The sequence below is a fragment of the Hemitrygon akajei genome, chromosome 17, assembly GCF_048418815.1.
Source record: "Hemitrygon akajei chromosome 17, sHemAka1.3, whole genome shotgun sequence".
In the NCBI taxonomy this organism is placed as follows: domain Eukaryota; kingdom Metazoa; phylum Chordata; class Chondrichthyes; order Myliobatiformes; family Dasyatidae; genus Hemitrygon; species Hemitrygon akajei.
This window is the reverse complement of record NC_133140.1, coordinates 71,490,072-71,509,100: the sequence shown is the minus strand read 5'-3', so window position 1 is coordinate 71,509,100 and position 19,029 is coordinate 71,490,072. Positions and strand designations below refer to the sequence as shown.

The 19,029-nt window shown below is 38.7% G+C and overlaps 1 protein-coding gene across 1 annotated transcript; it reads right to left on the bottom strand.

Moving 5' to 3' along the window:
- Positions 1–2,036: 2,036 nt before the first annotated feature.
- emc8 (ER membrane protein complex subunit 8) lies at positions 2,037–18,324 on the bottom strand. Its single transcript, XM_073070366.1, has 5 exons — positions 17,894–18,324; positions 12,259–12,335; positions 10,157–10,226; positions 9,278–9,372; positions 2,037–4,745 (listed from the first exon to the last, which is right to left on the bottom strand). The coding sequence occupies exons 1-5, from the start codon at positions 18,095–18,097 to the stop codon at positions 4,586–4,588; spliced, it is 606 nt and encodes a 201-aa protein (XP_072926467.1). The 5' UTR covers positions 18,098–18,324; the 3' UTR covers positions 2,037–4,585.
- Between the last annotated feature and the right edge of the window lie 705 nt (positions 18,325–19,029).

The window sequence follows — 19,029 nt, the reverse complement described above, 5'->3', positions numbered from 1 at the left end:
GATTACCACATTTACATGCAAGTGAATTTTAACACTGTCGTACAGGGAACTTGCACATTGTGTTATTATTTCCAAGTGGACTTCAAACACAATGGAAGAGAATCGAACAAGTAAAAGCATGCAGGGGTAAAGGACAAGCACCAATAGACAGCTAATCAGCTGAAAGACAGCACAGCTAGGGTAACTGCCATGAATGTCCCCCAATGACCACCATTGATCAAAGCATTTTCCAAGGATAAGCCCCAAATATAGAAGTCGGAGCCTGGGTATCCTATAGTCATAGATTTACTATTCAATACATCTAAAGTTAGCAGTGATTGAATACATTGCACCAATCTGGATGAGTAAATTCCAATTACACACGCAGCTCGCCGTATCTGGGATAAACCAATTTATTGATTGACCATCTACTACCCAAATGTATATTCTCTTCACGACTGCAGCATAGCTACAAATGTGTACCCGTATTATTTTCATAGCCTAATGCAACAGTATCACCCAGCCCCAGGAGATAAGGGGAAATCGGCACCCTAGTAGGAGCAGAGGTAAATGACCCCACCTACAGTTCTCCAGGTGATCCACCCTAACTTGGAAATATTGCCATATGCTCGCTCAAATCTAAATCCGGGTGAAGGTACTCCCATGAATAAAGTTGCAACGGCTCAAGGTCAGCACACTACCACTTCGAGGACAATTAGGGATGGACGATGAATTCTGACTGCAGCAGCACCAAATCCCCCAAAAAGTGAAAAATGCCCAAATTTGTTTTCAACTTTTGACTGGGTGAATGCATGTGAGGTGTTTGGTGGAGGGAAAAAAAAGGGGTTCTATTAAAAAGAGAAATACTCTGAATTAACAAATGTTAACAAATTAGAAGCCTAAATTCTGTATCCAGTGGAAAGACTGAGATAATTTTAAATGGAAATTGTAGTGGTGGTTGTTTAAATTTAATCATGTGTTTGACCCACTATACATTAAATATAAGCAACTGCAGTCACCATCTTGCTTTGAAATATTTAGCATTTTTTGCTCAAAAATGGCACTGCCACCTACCGTAACCATTCCACAGAATAAAGAAAACCTCATGCACCAATCAGCAAGAAAGCTTTCCATATATTTGTAAGAACAATGCCCACTGCAAATGCTCTGAGAAATTCTGGTTAGAACCAACTATAATGACTAACTACTGCTGGTATGTCAGAAATGCACAGATCATTTTGCTGTGCAGCAGATCTTATTTTCTGTACAGGATTGGCAACAAAATCTTAAGTTGTAACAAGGAAAAGAAATGCCAATGAGTATAAAGGTTTGGAATCACATTGATTCAAAGAGCTTGGATCAAAGTCACTCAAGATTTTTTGCGTACTCAATGTAGAGTGCCATTGAATTGATTCAAAAAAAAAAACAGGATTCCATGAACAGCAGGAGTGAAAAGAACAAGGGGTTAATGGCATTTTGAATAGTCTTTAGCTAAACAACCACATTCTGGCAAATGCAGAGAACTGCTTGTATTTCATTTCAGAAAGCAGGAAAACCAGACTTTTTTAAAAAAAAGTCTGTTCTAGAAGTGAGACCACCAAGAATGAACAATTCCCTCTAAAAAACTGTTTTCTTAATAGACTGGCCTTTGTGAAACAGCCACTCAGTTACTGCTGCTGCAAAGCTCCAGCTTCAACCTGCACTTGGCTGTTGGCCATATGGGGATTGCATATTCTCTCCATGTCCGTGTGGGGTTTGTTACCACCAGAATAGGCAAGTTGCAGGAGAAACAATCAGCTTCAATGAACTAAATAGCAATTTACACCCCAGATAAAGAGATTAAGTATCACAGCAAGTTCAAGCTATTAATTGAAAAAAAACTTTAGAATGCCATCAACTGTGGGCCAAAGTTTAAATAGCTCTTTCACATTGCCCATGCTCATTGTTCTGTTGAGGGTTGCTAAAGTCAAGTAGGATTTGTAGCTCTTGCAAGGCACCAGTAAACGCTTATTCCTGAGCTGCAATAATCAAACTTCATTTAGGAAAAAAAAGGCTGCTTTGAAAGTAGTTTTGTATTTTTATTGGATGAAATCAAATGCTGGAAATGAAAAATACATAACATTAGAATCAGGTCAGACAGGACCTGAAAAGGATGAAAGGATAAATGCTTTGAATCAGTAGTATCAAATCATTGATTGTAACCATATACAATCCCCTTGCAGTTTCAGCTTTGTACTCTAAGCTATTAAAACATTTTTTCCTACCCACTTCAACCTACAGTTTGTCTTTCATGCTACAGCGCATTTAACGTAATGGACTTCAGCTTTAACAGACATGATTACAGTACTCATTCAAGATAGTTATTGAAAATAATTTCAAAAGTTTTATATGGCAATTTGTCTCCCATCATTACCCTACCAAAACTTAAGGCCTTTGTTATAAAGAATAAAGTATTCCTTTGAGCTTAAACAGCAATATTTACATTTAAATGACATTTTCTTTTTGTAAATAGTGGATTTAAGTGGTTAGAACAAAGTACAAACTATGAAAACTTCAAAAGGAATAGACACAGGCAAATTAGGCCCTTAAACCATTATCCCAATGAGATCACAGCCGATCTGTGACCCAACTTCAAATAAAATCTTCTGGCAACTGCTTTGAGGACAATCTTGAAATAATCATTGGGGGGGGGGGGGGGGCGGAGAACAGAAGAGGAGAAGAAGAATGACAATTGCTTTTTTCAGCAGGTGAACAATGAGATGCAACCAGTTTTCTTTTGGCTCCTGCTCTGTAAAGATGCATTAAAATCTTCTCACCATGTTGAACTACAACTTAATAAAAAGCAAAATACACTTTTCTTTTACAGAGCAAAAACCAAGCAGACTGCAGTTCTTCTTGGAACATACTTCAGGAAATAAGGAACCAACATAAATGTGCTTTTGTGGAAAAATTCAGTTTATTTGTTTTCATTAACTATTTGCAGCTTTGGATTTCCTCTCGATGCTAACATCTCATCTCCAACCTGAACAAGAATGTTTGTTGGTACACAGCTCAGATCAAAAAGAAAGGAATTTTGACTAGATTTAAACTAAGGCTTGAAGGAATGAAAAAAAATGCAGTGAAAATCTTGAAAAAAAATTCTAAGGTTGAGGGCATTTGTGGGTAAAAAAAATTCATATGTCGAGCTAGAGAACTTTGCGATGAAATATCTTTGAAAAGAATGTTAACTGTTTCTCCTTCCACAAATGCTGAGGCTGATTGTAGCTTAGCTGCAGAATATACATTCACAAAAATGTATTAGAGTTTTTTGTACCAGTCAGAAACTATTCTACTGTGAAAAATATGGTAGTAAGTGACTTATTGAACAACAGGTCAACTGCAGAACCAGAATAGTCGAACCCATTTTAACACACTTTGGTAAGCAATTATAATCATGAGAAAAGTACTGTAATTATTTTGTTACCCAAACAGAAATTCAAGTGCCCTCCAATGCAAATACTTTGCTTTTTAATTATTTTGCAGTTTTTGAAAATCTGGAAACATCAGTGGAGATAACAGGTGAAAAACAACTTCCTGCACTGTAACCAAGAAATATTAATACAATATGGCAACTTATTTGCATATCTCAGATCCCAAGTAGACTGCAAATGAAAATATACTGTACAATATAATTAGTTTATAAAAAGTTTACAGACACTAAGTTGCACACAGATTTGTAATTTGAAGATCAATCATTTACTATCAGAAAGCTTGGATATAAGACAAATCCAAATTGGATGAATTATGAGAATTTCAAAAAGTTATGAACATTTCATGACAAATCATTTTTACTCACTCCTTTAAAACATTTGATAGAATACATGGACAAGGATCAAGAATCAGATGTTCAAAATATCCTATCAGGTACTTGAATGCAATTTAAAGATTTGTTTTCCAACTAGAATGTTGTTATACAAAGAATCAGTTTCAAATTAATGGATTCCTCAAAATGTTACTGATATGAATGATTAATGCAGCACCTTTCTTTCACAAACTCAAAAAAGCCAAAAATGCTTTAGAACCAGTGAAATATCTTTGAAATGTAATCATTTAGTTTATCCAAAGCCCTAAACCTCAAACGTATTTTCTCAACCGAAAGTTTGCACACTTAACTGTGTAAATTAACAGGATCAAAATTCGGAGTATTGGAGAACTGCATCAGCAACTGAAGAAAAGTATCAACTACAGCTTTTGTCAGGAGCTGTTTAAATTGATTTAATCAAATAATTGTTTAAACACAAGTTATTCTTACAGTGTTAACTGATTGAATTCTTTTCAAATTACACAATAACTCACATCTTTAGAAATATCCAAAATCTGATTTAACAGAAAGGGCAATTTGACTGCAAATCTTGTTTTCCTGAGAAAACCAAAGAGACCCATGGCTCAATTATCAGGAGACTTGAAAAACTTGATATCCCTTGGCAGTGAACTGGAGTGCTCAACGTTTTGACTTCCATTTTACTGTTCAGACTTCACATTCAAAAGGGTAACGCATCACAGCCAAAGGCAGCTGCACATTTCCATTTGTCAAGAGAATGCCCAAGGATATTCACATAAAGGTGAATCAGCAGAAATGGAGGACAGCTTTGTTGATCTCTGGATTTGTCCAATCATTCCTGAGATCATCCATGTGGTTATCAAAATCCACCAAGGAGTCATAGGATTTATCATCCAGTAGACAGGTTGTGATTCGCTGCACCTCTGACCAATCTTCACAGAAATCTCTGTACAAAATAAATTATTCCAATGAATACAAGTTAGATACCATGGGCTTGTTCCAAGTGCTGAAATGTACAATACTGTGCAAAACTCTTAGGTACATATATATAGCTATAATACTGTAGTCATTTTATATATTGCACTGTACTGCTGCCACCAAAACAAAAATTCATGACATATGTGAGTGATGATAAACATGATTCTGCTATGGGTCTCCATTGTGGACTGAGAGTGGGGGGAGGGGGGGGGGAAGAGAGAGAAATCGTGTTTGGGAAAAGGGGAAGGAGCAGGAAGTACCAGAGAGACATTCTGTAATGATCAATAAAGCAATTGTTTGGAATCAAATGACCTTACCTGGCGTCTCAGGGGTGTGTCTGCACCCTTGCTAGCCCCCCATCCCTGGCACTCCTCCACCACCTGCCCCACCCTCATCATTCTAAATATCTTTTGCTCCCACCAGATTTTAAAACTTCCTCTCAATTCCACGTTGAGAAATACCGTTCTGTATCAAAGTCTTAGGCATCCTATATATGCACCCACGACTTTTGCACAGCACATTATTAAACAAACAACCAACACACTACAGCAGGGGTTCCCAACCTGGGGTCCATAGACTCCTTGCTTAATGGTGTTGGTCCATAGCATAAAAATGGTTGGGAACCCCTGCTCTAGAGTTTGCATAAAGTTGCAGGTTAAATCCCACTCCTCATCACCAACAGTTCTTACTCTTGTATATTTGGGACAATATTCCTTTTAACAAGGAATTATTTGCAATGGAATTTCAATTTTATCTCTGGCCAATTGATAAATGCAAGGAGACATTTAACACTGGAACAACTGTCAATTCTGATGAATGACTCAAAACAAATGCTTTCAGTACTTTCAACTGCATTTACAGCAATTTGAAATAAATGATTCTACTCAAATTTGATGATTTTTGAAGCTGGAAAAGGCAGACAATAAGACTGCTCATTCTCAGACTTAAGTTAGAAACATGCAAGGTACCACAATGAAGGGAGATAAATTTTACATTCCATTTAATATTATCCACTGCAGTAATAGATTTTTGTCAAACCAGAAATGCAGATGAGAAGCAACTTGAGGTCTCCAATAGCATTTCCTGAAGAGAATGGCAACTTCAAGCTACAGCTCAAAGAATGTTTTAAAATGACAAATTAATAGCTTGTCATCAAGATTCAAGTCATTTAATGGTTGACAGTAGTCACACAAAAAATTGAAAGTACTAATACAAATTTGTTTTTCCAGACAAACGAACAGTAAATTCCAAGGGTCAACAGAATCAACGCTACAGAATTACTTCTGCATTGACTTGGGGACACAATTTCAGGTTTTGGAATCTACAAATTAAGATGGCATAAATGAACTAAGGGAAAAAATATACCAACTTAAAGACAGCTTGGATTAGGGTGTGTGTTTGCAGGGGTTAGATAGCAGATGAGAATTTTATGAACTGCAGAGTACTACATTTTTTGGTAGGAAAATAGAGGCAATAGGAATAAGGCACAATTCAATACAAGAACAGTGTGTTTAATTCATTCTAAACAGCAAGGTGGTTGGGAAATTAAAATTATGCAAGGTACTGGACTACTGAACACACAAGACTACTGTTGTACTAATACAAGGAATGCCTACTGTATCATGCCCAGACCACAGTTCGGTAAATCTGATCACTTGGCTGTCCTTCTACCAGCATACAGGAAGAGGCTAAAGAGCAAAGCACTAGAAATTAGGACAACCAAGATGCGGCCGTGGGAGTCAAAGGGACAGCTACAGAATTACTACGAGTTGGTGGACTGAGCCGTGTTCAAGAACTTATTTGTGGATCTGAATGAATACACCATGGTTGTCACAATACAAACAGCTATAGACTAGTGCATCCCCACAAAATCATTCAGAGTCTTTCCCAATGAGAAGCCCTGAATGAACCATGAATTTCATAATCTGCTGAAGACCCGGTCAGTGGTATTCAAGTCCAGTGACCAAGAAAGTTATAAGAGGTCCAGGTACGATCTCCAGAAAGCCATTTTGTGAACACAGTCACACGACTGCTATTACTTATCAAAAAAAAATCAGGCGACATAGACAAGAGGGGTTCACTTGCAGAAGAGCTCAATATCTTCTATGCTTGGTTTGACCGTTAAAACATGGAGGAACCATCACAAACTCTCAGAGCTCCCAATGATCCTGTGATTTCAGTCCTGAGGCCAACGTGCAAGCAGCCTTCATGAAAAGCATCTGGCCCAGACAAGGTACTTGGCCAATTACTACAGACCTGTGCTGATCCAACTGGCTGGAGTGTTCACTGAGATCTTTAAACTCTCACTTCAACAGTCTGAGGTTGAAGTACCTACCTGCTCCAAGCAGACTTCACTTATACTGGTGCCCAAGATGAGCGTGATAACCTGCCTCAATGACTACTGCCCAGTAGCACTTACATCCACTGCGATGAAGTGTTTTGAGAAGTTGATAATGAAACATATCAACCTCTGCCTGAGAAGTGACTCGGATGCACCCCAATTTGCTCACCAGAGCAATAGCTCCACAGTTGATACCATCTCATTGGCTCTTCACTGTCAATGTCAGCAAGATCAATGAACTGATTATTGACTTCAGAAGGAGTAAACAAGAGGTCCATGACTCAGTCCTCATTAGGTTATCAGAGGTGCAGAGAGTCAGCAACTTTAAATTCCTTGGTGTTATCGTTGTGGAGGACCTATCCTGGGGCCAGCATGCAAGTGTACTAATGAAGAAAGTACGGCAGTGCCTCTACTTAGGAGTTTGAGAAGATTCAGCATGAATCTAAAACATTGAAGAACTTCTACAGAAGAGTGGTGGCGAGTATATTGATTGTCTACATCACAACCTGGCATGGAAACACCAAAGCCCTTGAACAGAAAATCCTACATGAAAAAGTAATGGATTTGGTAAAGCCACAGTGTGGAAAAGCAACATTCATCATCAGTGACCCCCACCAACTAAGCTGTGCTCTCTTCTCACTGCTGCCATCAGAAAGGCAGTACAGGAGCCTCAGAATTCACCATCAGGTTCAGGAACAGTTATTACCCCTCAACCATCAGGCTCTTGAACCAAGGGGGATGATTCCACTCAACTTCACTTGCTCCATCATTGAAATATTCCCAGAAGCACTTTCAAGAACTCTTCACCTGAGGTTCGTGATGTTCATCATTTATTAATACTTTTCTTTTCTTATTTGTACAGTTTGTTCTCTTTTGCACACTGTTGAACATGCAAGTTCGTGCAGTCTTTGATTCTATTATAGATTTATTGAGTAGGCTGGCAAGAAAATGAATGTCAAAGTTGTATATGGTGACATGTACTGCGATACTAAATTCACTTTGAGCTTTATAAATAGACATAAAATACTAGAATAAGGAAGTCATGATGAATTTTGTCTCAACCACAAGTGGAGTACAGACCCCAGTTCAAGAAACATGCAAAGGACTTGCAGGATGTAGATGGGAACTACTGTAGGTAACACATTTGATGAGGAAATTTAGTCATGTCAGTAATCTGGAGAGGTTTGGGCTGTTCTTAGAATGGGAGATTACAAGGGCATCTGATAGGTGATACTTAAATGCACTGAAGTGCTGGACAGTAAATAAACAATTTCTATTGTAGGTGCTGGTGAGAGTCTTGAGTGCAAGTGAGGATGTAACACCATGGTCCTGATAAACATTCTCATTTTTACTGTGTACTGTACCAGCAGTTATGGTCGAAATGACAATAAAAGTGACTTGACTTGAATTATATGCAGAATTAAAAGGGCTAGAACCTCACTGACTTATTGGCAGCTTGACAAGTCATTCTGTGAGAATAATGTATTAACAAAGAAGTGTTTGTTTCATGAGAAGCTTCTCAGTCTACCCTTATCTGTATGTGAAAGCAATGTATAACAGCAGCTCCACGCAGTATTCTGGGCTCACTTGGCTGTAGATTTTCTCAAGCTCAGTGAGCAGAGACTGTGTTGCCAACTGAGAAGGCAAGCTTGCTAATAAACAGTATGCACTTTGTAAACTGTGTTTGACAGTTATTTCCTGGGTCTGAACCTAAAGGCCTCTAGTAGAGAGGCAGATTCAGCATTCAGAAGGAAGATGGATAAACATAAAAGAAAATCTCAAGGGTCAGAAAGAATGAGGAATAGTTCAGTTATTGCTGCACAGAGCAAGCAATGACTCGACTCTTTTCAGATTCTTCAAAATAGGCATGTTGTGAAATATTGATAACAGAATTATTGAAGAGCAGGGGAGAGCACCTTGCTGAAAAAGCGGCAGGGAATCTTAGTCATCCCTCTAATTAGGCACTCTACTGAAGATCTGACAGCACAGCCCTCCCCCATCTGATACTCAGGTCCCTGGTGGGGATCTTGCAGACAGTGATATTAACCAAGCTACTGTAGACATTTTCAAGTTACAACAATACATGGATACATGCTCTTTCTCCCCCATATGGAAAATCAATTAGTGCTCAACCTATGCAAGTTAACATTTCTACTCACGTATTTGGGTCTTTGCATCGCCACTTGTTTTCATGATGTTCATATACTACAATAGATTGTTCTTCACAGCCCATTGTAAATTTATGATTATCAACCTTAAAAGAGAATTACTAGAGTCAAAGTATTATAAGCAAAATAACCTATGACATGGCAGAATTACAAGGGAAACTGATGTAGCATTGTTTCTCTCTTCACCACCACTTTCAGTCTCCAGCAAATATTCTCATAACTGGTGTTAGTTTGTGGCAGTTTCACACATTGGTTCCAACCACAGATCTACCTACGCTTCTATCACTCACCTGCCACAGCCTTCAACTCCACTCCCCCTCACCTCCCTTACCTGGCACTACAGGTATCATCTTGTACCAATTGCTGTTTCAGCAATTGCCTCAGAATCTCTTCTTGGCACTGTCTTTCTCTATCCTCACTAGCTTGCTTCTCCAAAGCAGTTCTGAAGCAGGGCTTTAACTTAAATAACTCAACAATTCTTCTCCTCCACAAATGCCACTCAACCAGTTGGGTTCCTGTAGAATATTGTTATAGATTTACCTATTCTCTCAGAAGGGATCAGAGAATCAAGTTCAGTCTAAAAATAAATTTTTGATTGAAGCCAGGATTTTCTAATCTGTAATACTCTTGAACAGTGATTCATTCCCAGCCTGGGGTCCACAGACCCCACGGCTAATGGCATGGGTCCTGGGCATAAAAAAAAAGGTTGGGAAGCCCTGCCCCAGAGCCAACATTTTCAGTAATTATCCTGAAATTTAATCACCAAGGGTACAATAAGCATATTGGTTCCTGATCCATAAATGTTTAATTCAAACACTAAACAGCCTTGTTCTATTAAACCAGACATGACACTTATCTGCAATACTGTACCATAATAAGGGCTGCATCACTGAAGCTTTCAGCAATTCGAGAAGCAACCTTTTCAGCAACTTGGTTTGGACTGTAAAAAAATAAAACAATTGTTATAACCAAAATAACATTTTCACAGAGAAAAAAATACTGACTACTTCAGGCACAGTACCAAATGAACAAAATTTTATAGTACTTCAGGTGCGACTTCTGCTCCTCATTCATTTAATCAGGAAGGAAGAATGGTATATTCTGCAATTAAGCATCAGTGGCTATTTTACAAACGGTCACTAAGCAACCAATGAGCCTGTGCAAAGTTTAGGACAAAACTACAGAAAAGGCAAGGCAAACTTCAATAAAACCAAGGAATTAAAAAATTGAACTTTGGATTCAAACCAACACATCTCTTTCCTACCATTTTAATTTTCCATTCCCACTGAATACCTCACTGCTCCCTTATGCCCTAATGCGAATTATCATCAATTTATTTGTATAAGAGATGGAATAAAGGAATAAAGGAATAAAGGTCTTTTAATAAATGAAAAACTGTCTTGCTCAAGGGCAGCGAAACATTGTGAGTGTTACCCTGGCCTTGAGTAGCCCTTAGTGAGTGAATACCAAAAGTACAAGAATAGTGAAACAGTGATGTTTACCCAAAACATTCACTTTTGGAATTGCACTAGAACTAGTATTTGGTAAAAGTTGTGCATTAAGTGAAGTTTGATGTTTTAAATAGTTCTGTTTTTAGAAAGGCTCATTTCTCAGCCTCTGGTCAGATATTAAGTTGACAATAATGGACTTTAATGCCAGGATGTGTTGATCCTGACTATGTGCAAAGAAGTCCAAGGGACAAATAATTCCCGTCAATTTGTGGCTGATGCCAGAAATATTTGCTGAAATAGAAATTATTTAAAAAAAGCAAGATAAAACAATCAGAATTTCAGTTAGTTTTGCATTTTCTTAAGAAGTGTTTGATTCTGATGTTCAAAGTACACATGTTCTATTCATTTTCTGGCAGGCATTTACAGGAAAAAAACTACACAAAGAGGAAAAGACTGACAAACAACAAAAAAAAGCTGATTTTTTCCATTCACATCACTGTACAAGGATTAATTCAGTGCCAATTATACTTCAGCCAGAGTATACATACCATCACAAAAATAGTACTGCCATCTCAGAGGCCTTTTAAATGGTAGGCACAACTTTGTTTTTAAATCTGTTCTTCTTTCAGGATTTAGCTAGTACTTTCAAACCCATACCTTACTACCAAAGTGATGAGGCCCCTACCTGTCTACAATCTTTTCTGGAGGCTCCCTCACATTCAGTTTTTACCATCAGAACTCCTCCAAGAGACTGAATCAATTTAAAAGTTGAGCAACTCTACTTAGCAAAACAACAAATAACGACTTTAGAAATTGTGTTCCCAAACCTGACTGACTGAACCCACAGAAAATATTTTTAATTTGGAGTTCATGATTCATCTCCCCTCTGGAATACTTGATCACAGCTGCCTACAAAAACAGGAAGCCAAGTGTTTTCTATTGTATGTGGCAATGACTTTGTTCACAGTCAATTAACCACCACTCTTCAAGTTAGACAACAGGGTACAATAAGAAAAGCAGGATTTAGAAGGTTAGCTGGGATTTTAATTTCGACAAGGCCATTGTACCAAGGTTTAGAAAGTCACAAGGGGCACAGATAAAGTGAATGGTAACAGTCTTTTCCCCAGGCTTGGGGAATCAAGAACTAGTGGGTAAAGGTTTAAGGTGAGAGGAGAGAGATTTAATAGGAACCTGAGGGGTAATGTTAACATCCACAACTGCCACAGGAACAGGTTGAGGCAAGTATGTTAACAGCAGTTAAACCACATTTTGACAGGTGCATGGATAGGAAAGGTTTAGAGTCAGGGTTCCCAAACTGGGGTACACAGACCCCTCTATTAATATTATGGGTCAATGGCACAATAGGACCCCTCGTTTAGAGGGTTTAGGCAAACAGGAAAATGGGACTGGCTTAGATGGAAATCTTGGTTGGCATGGACCAGTTGGGATGAAGAGCCTGTTTCTGTGTTGTGTGATTATGATTAACAATAACCCATCCTAAAACTACGATACTTTACACACCTGGTGTCCTTCATTCGCTCATTTGCCTGGTAGTATCCAGCTATTACATAGTTATTTTCTTTACACCAAGAATCCACCTGAGGAAAAAAAAATGCAACAAAGATACTTAGGACCTGTACAACACTTACAGCAGTGAAGACTTAGTTTCTTGAGCTCCTAAGTTTCCCCATAGGTCAAAGAGAACTTTGACATGGTGACCGAGTTGAGGACAGGGAAATAGTGGATGGGTTTCTGTGGAATGACAGCCAATAATTGACAGAATCGCAGCACAAAGAGAAGTCAACATTACTGACAAAATGAGGAGCAGCAAGGGAAAGGTACAGCAGGTAACTTAAATGTCCTTTCAAAGAAGGTGGGCTTTAATTCCCAAACATTTCAGCTCCACTTTCCTGGAGCAGTTCTACATTAGTTACACTGAGAGAGACCATTCACAACTAGGCCAGATTAGGGAAAGAAATTTACTGAACTTGTCTAAATAAAATGCTGAACTAAAAAGATTTTAGAAATCATGATCTGAAAATAATGTGTCATCATTAATACATCTGATTTAATTAGCAGTAATTATGAAGTTCTAATTTTCATCTTCACATCAGCACACATTCTGGGTTTCCTTTTTACATAATATAGATCAAAATCTGCAAAAACAATGGAGGAAAAGAGTAAAGTTAGATGGAGCAGAGGATGAATGGAACATCAGTCACAGGGTAGCTATTTCAAACAACATACATTCTGCAGGGAGCAGAAAGCTGTGGCTTCATGCAGAAGCTAGGGTTAAGATTACAGACAATAAAACAACCGTATGGACAAGTTTAATAACATTAACGTATTAATGTATATTTTACTCATACATCCTTTTAATAAGTGATGAGCAGTTGGCAAGAATAGCAATGGTATTTCTATTAAAAAGAGGACAGAGCCAGTGGACTTCAAGCTTCTAGAAGGCATAAGTTAGAGGCATATGGTCATCCTACATGGTATATGTAGAAAATATAACAAGACAATGCTTCCTTCCTCTTAGGAGGCAAACAAAGACAATTCAATGGAAGTGAACTGCAGCAGAAAACTAGGTTGGTCTCAGAAGTGAGAGAAATCACGATAGATGCACAAGATGTTACAATGAAAGGTCAAAGAACAAGATGAGTTACTGAATTTTTAAATTTTTTTAAAAAAAGGAATGGCTATGTGAAAACAATATTTTCCAGGGACTTGCATAAACTTTTTATAGTTAAAAGTACAGTGTCAGTTCTGTATAAAGTTGTTTAAAACTCCCAAGGCAGTTCACAAGACAAAATTTGATATTATGCCAAAAGGCAGATGCCAATGATTCAGGCAAAGGTAGAGGAACATAGTGGCTTAGGAAAGTCTAACAGCTGAAAGCACAGCTGCTCAAGCAAACTGGCGGAAGACTAAGAAACTAGAACAGGAGTATAGAAATTATAGGAATAGAGAGAGGCAAGGACATGGATGTATTTGAAACAAAGGCAGTGCTTAAGCAGAAGTTAATGTGACAGCAGGATAGGATTTAAAAATGGGCAGTTTTCAATAAGCGCACACTTAAAGAATGAGAGATATAGCAGAGAAAGTGCAAAAATGTTTTGCAATAGAATGCAAAAACAAAATAAATCAATTCTCTTCACCTTTATTTCAGGAATATGAACTTCAGTCCCTGACCCCCTCCAAAGGGAGCATCATCCAATCATCCTCTTGGTACAATCTTTTCTAATGCCAAATGCTCCACAACTGGTTGTTAATTGTACAATTCCAACCAGACCATTTAACATTGCATCAGCCACTTTGCAGTTCTTCAAATAAAGGTTGTACTTCAGTCCTATTTCAAACAAGCTGCTGAACTCAACACTCATTCTATTAACGTTGTTAAAAAAAGTTCAGAGCGAACAGCAGTCCAGTTTTACTCCTTACCTTAGACATTTCAAAATACAAATTTGTAACTTGATTGGGCTTGGTCATCAGTCCTCATTATGATTCTTCTAATATCCGTTACAATTAATCCAAGACTATGATTAACAACATTCTTAATAATAAACAACATTCCTGGAGTAGAAAAATATCTTCAATCTGTTTAAATATCAAAGTTGTCTTTTTAGATCCCTGTCAGCAGAGGCAAGAATTTATCCAGTTAACTTTCGAATTTAAATTCCTGCATCTCATCTTTACCTCTAGGCCATTAGGGATCATAACTAATAACCCTCTCATGACACCTCAACTATGTCTAGGGAAAAGAACTTATTTATCAAGTCAAGACAATCTGTTTCCACAAAAGGGTCCACACTAAATTTAAAAAAAGGCTTCAAATATTTCCTGAATGCTTTTGAAATTACTAGAATAAAACAACAGATTGCTGTATGGGGCTTCAAATTTTGGTAAAATATTTCCCAATCCTGTGTTCCCTTAGGCTGGTGTGTTCACTGTCATCTTTTCAGATTATCGTATTATAAACTAATGATGTCAATTGGATGAGAGGAAAGAAAAAAATTAAAATCACTTTGCTCATAGATTTCAATATGGCATTTATGATATTACACACAATTTATTTCATGTTGCTGCAATCACAAATAGACCTGCAACCAGGAAAACCTTATTTGAAAATTGGCAACAAAACTATGAGGATTGTTTTCAAATTTGAATCTATAACATAGAAATCTAGAGCACATTACAGGCCCTTCAGCCCACAGAAAATAAGGGAACACAATCATCAAGTGAAATATCACCCACCCCAATATGTCCAAAGTTTTAAAAGTGAAGTGCTTTTGATTGCCTAGAATTTAAAAGGTACTATACAAGGTCTCTTCCTCAATCTTAAGGTGAATTTTGTTGGAATATTGCAATTACAATGTTACTTCCCAAATAGCTGTTCATTTTTCTTTCATCCATGTGCATATCTAAGAGTCTCCCTAAATGTCCCTTCTACCACTAACCCTGTCAGCAAGTTTCAAGCGCCTACGACTATGTGCAAAATACCTACCTGATATTCTCCACACCCCCGCTACAATACTTTTCTCCAGTCACCCTAAAACTATGCCCTCTTGTATGAGTGATTTCTGCTCTGGGAAAAAATCTTCGGCTATTCACTCAATCTAGGCCCCTTATCATCTTGAGCACCTCTGCTTTGACAGGGAGAATATAACTACAGTAGTGAAGATCTCTATTGCATCCGGTGACCCTGTGATCTCCATCTTGGAGGCCAATATCAGGCTGTCTTTCAGAAGGGTGAACCCTTGAAAGGTAGCAGGCCCTGATAATGTACCTGGCAAGGCTCTGAAAACTTGTACCAACCAACTGGTGGGTGTGTTCAAGGACATTTTCAAAACATCTTTGCCACAGTTGGAAGTTCCCACCTGATTCAAAAGGGCAACAATTATACCAGTGCCCAAGAAGAGTAGCCAGAGCTGCTTTAATGACTATTGTCCAGTAGTACTCACATCTATGGTGATAAAATGCATAATACAGGCCCTTTGGCCCACAAAGATGTGCCAAACATGTCCTTACCTTAGAAATTACCTAGGGTTACCCACAGCCCTCTATTTTTCTAAGCTCCACGTACCTGTCCAGGAGTCTCTTAAAAGACACTATTGCATCCACCTCCACCACCATTGCAGGTAGCCCATTCCACACACTCACCGCTCTCTGCATAAAAAACTTAGCCCTGACATTACCTCTGTATCTACTTCCAAGCACCTTGAAATTATGTCCTCTTGTGCTAGCCATTTCAGCCAATGATGTTCGTTGACTATAGCTCAGTGTTTAACACACCATCTTTCCCACAGTCCTGATTGATATGCTATGGACCTGGGCCTCTGCAATTGGATCCTCGACTTCCTAACCAGAAAATCACTATCTGTGCAGATTGGTATTAATAACACCTCTTTGCTGACGATCAATGACTGGTGTACCTCAGGGATGTGTGCTTAATACCACCATCATTGTCAGAATCTCAAATGGAAACAAGAGGACATACAAGAGCAAGATATACCAGCTAGTTGAGTGGTGTCGCAGCAACAACCTTGCACTTAACGTGAGCAAGACCAAAGAGCTGATTGTGGACTTCAGGAAGGGTAAGAAGAGTGAACACCAACCAATCTTCATAGAGGGATCAGAAGTGGAGACAGTGAGCAGTTTCAAGTTCCTAGGTGTCAAGTTCTCTGACGACCTAACCTGGTCTCAACATATCGATGCAGCTATCAAGAAGGCAAGACAGCGGGTATACTGCATTTCATTAGGAGTTTGAGAAGATTTGGTTTGTCACCCAAGACACTTGAAAACTTTACAGATGTACCACGGAGAGCATTCTGACAAGGCTGCATCACTGTCTGGTATGGGGGAGGAAGGACTACTTTCTGAGTGGCTTAGAAAGGCAGCGTCCATCATTATGAACCCCCATCACGCAGGACATGCCCACTTCTCACCGTTAGTCATGAAGGAGGTACAGGAGCCAGAAGGCACACACTCAGAGATTCAGGAACACTTTCTTCCTCTCTGTCATCCAATTCCTAAATGAACATTGAACCCCTGAACACTACATCACTTCTATCAGCTCCAGTTTTGCTCTATTTTTAATTTAATATATACACACTGTAATTAAGTTTTCTTTTCCTTCTATTATCATGTATTTCTTTGTACTGTTACCACGAGGTTAACAAATTTCCGACATACGCCAGTGATATTAAAACTGATCCTATCAGGTCATATCTCATCCTCCATTGTTCCAAACAGAAAAGGCCAGGCTTGCTCATGATAAACTCATAAGATGTACTCACTAATTCATGCAGTATCCTAGTAAATCTCCTCTGCACCCTCTCTAAAGCTTCCAATCCCTCCAAAAATGAGGCAGATTCTGGAATTTTGCATTTTAAAGTATTAAGCAGAAGATTTCCATGAATCGAGCAAAATACCAAGATCAGGACAAATTAGAAAATTAGTGGAAAGGGATACACAAGTCTAGAGTCAGGACTGAAATATGTCAGAGATCATCCAAAGCTGAAGAATTGCACTATCTTGCCCCTGCAAGGTCACATATTTTGAGTGTGATGTGTTTTCCTTAAAATAAAGAGCAATGATACGCCATTATAAATAAGTAAGAAGAGTGAATGAAGTTTCTGAGCCAGAAAAAGTGGAACTATGATTAAGGGAGGCTTACTGAGTATCCAGCAACAAGCTGCACAGGATGGAATGGACAGAAAGAAGAGACACAATGCAAGACAAGAGCTGGGTAATTGATTATGGAAAAAAATCAAAACTTAGTTTGATCATGAATAACATTAATGTTAATATAAGGGAAAAACAATGCATTTTCAATGGACAAGTTTCCTGCACTCTGTACCGGAGCACAAATAAATAGAAGATTGTTGTTACACTTATCCACAGAGGAAACACTGCAGGCTCTTTCGTGAAAGCCAACGCTCTTTTATAAGAGTCGGCAATAATTAAGGCTAAAAAAACACTTTAAAAGTTGCCAAACTTCGTACTTTCTATATCTGAATGACATCATATGAATAGTTCTTCACTCCATTTCCACCAACCAACACACTATATACCACAATTAAGATTAAATCTTTCGATGATTCACTGAAGCTATCACACATTAGTTGCTCCAAAGGTTTTTAACCCTTCCGCTTACCAGCGTGAGAGCCACCTCCAGCATGGGTGCGAGTGCTAGGGTGCCGTGGAAGAAGGGAACACAGTCCACGAAGAGCACGGCCTGGCCCTCTTTTCTCTTGTGCCTCTCGGCCACCAAGATGCCGTTAACGGCACAGTGCGGGTACTTGGCGGCGTGCAGTAACATCTTGCAGTAGGCCTGCGTCGTCAGCCTGAAGACTGTCATAGTGCCCGGGCTGCCCTTCTCTCAACGTCCGTCGCCGCCGCTCAAATCACCCGACTGAGGTACAACCGTTCCTCACCCTTCGCCAGGCCTCACATGCTGGCCGCACACCGCCACGCCATCCAAGTCAACCCCGGCTAAAAACAATTTCAACGGCCTACTTCACACAGCCACCGGCACCGACGGTCGCAAAACAGGCGTCGCAAATAACTGAGCGGCTACGGGATGAGGTTACGCCAATAATTGGAAGAATTTACATTAACCGTCCAATCATTAGACGGCTAGAAATCGTGTGGACCAATGAAGAATTGAAGCGTGCTAGTGCGGACCAATAATACGGAAGCCTTATATCGACGTGTATTTCCCACGACCAATCATATGGAAATATCTAATTTTGAAGGCCCAATAGAGTACAAGAGTTTATGCTCATTGGCCAATAAAGAGTAAGGTCGCTATTTGAAGGAATAATTTATATGGACTGGCTTCAAATAAGGAACTATATTAAAACTCAATAATGGAAATAAAAAGCCTAATTCAACATAATTTATTACGACGTACAATTTAGTTAATCAATTAACTAAGAAAATTTTTAAGTAACAAATAATGTCTTGGAAAACAGGCAATATATAAACAAAAGAGAATCTGCAGATGCTGGAAATCCAAGCAGCACACACAAAATGCTGGAGGAACTCAGCAGACCAGGCAGCGTCTATGGAAAAGAGTGCAGTTGATGTTTTGGGCCGAGATCTTGGGGTACTGCTGAGTTCCTCCAGTATTTTGTTTGAATAGAATACATCTTTGTTTAGATACCTTGCATCCAGACTTACTTTTACATATACAGTAAATGCAAAAAAATTATAGTATCTATTACTCGATCATTAAATTGGCCAATAAGATTGCTTGTTTATGGGTTATTGCCATGGGCCAATATGATC

What these genes read in the sequence shown, in the direction of transcription:
- emc8 (XM_073070366.1), bottom strand. Translation starts at nt 18,097, where the DNA reads ATGACAGTCTTCAGGCTGACGACGCAGGCCTACTGCAAGATGTTACTG. An exon ending in TGGAGGTGGCTCTCACGCTG is followed by an intron (nt 12,336 to 17,893) that starts GTAAGCGGAAGG and finishes TTTTTTCCTCAG; the next exon opens with GTGGATTCTTGGTGTAAAGA. An exon ending in GAGCGAATGAAGGACACCAG is followed by an intron (nt 10,227 to 12,258) that starts GTGTGTAAAGTA and finishes ATTTTTTTACAG; the next exon opens with TCCAAACCAAGTTGCTGAAA.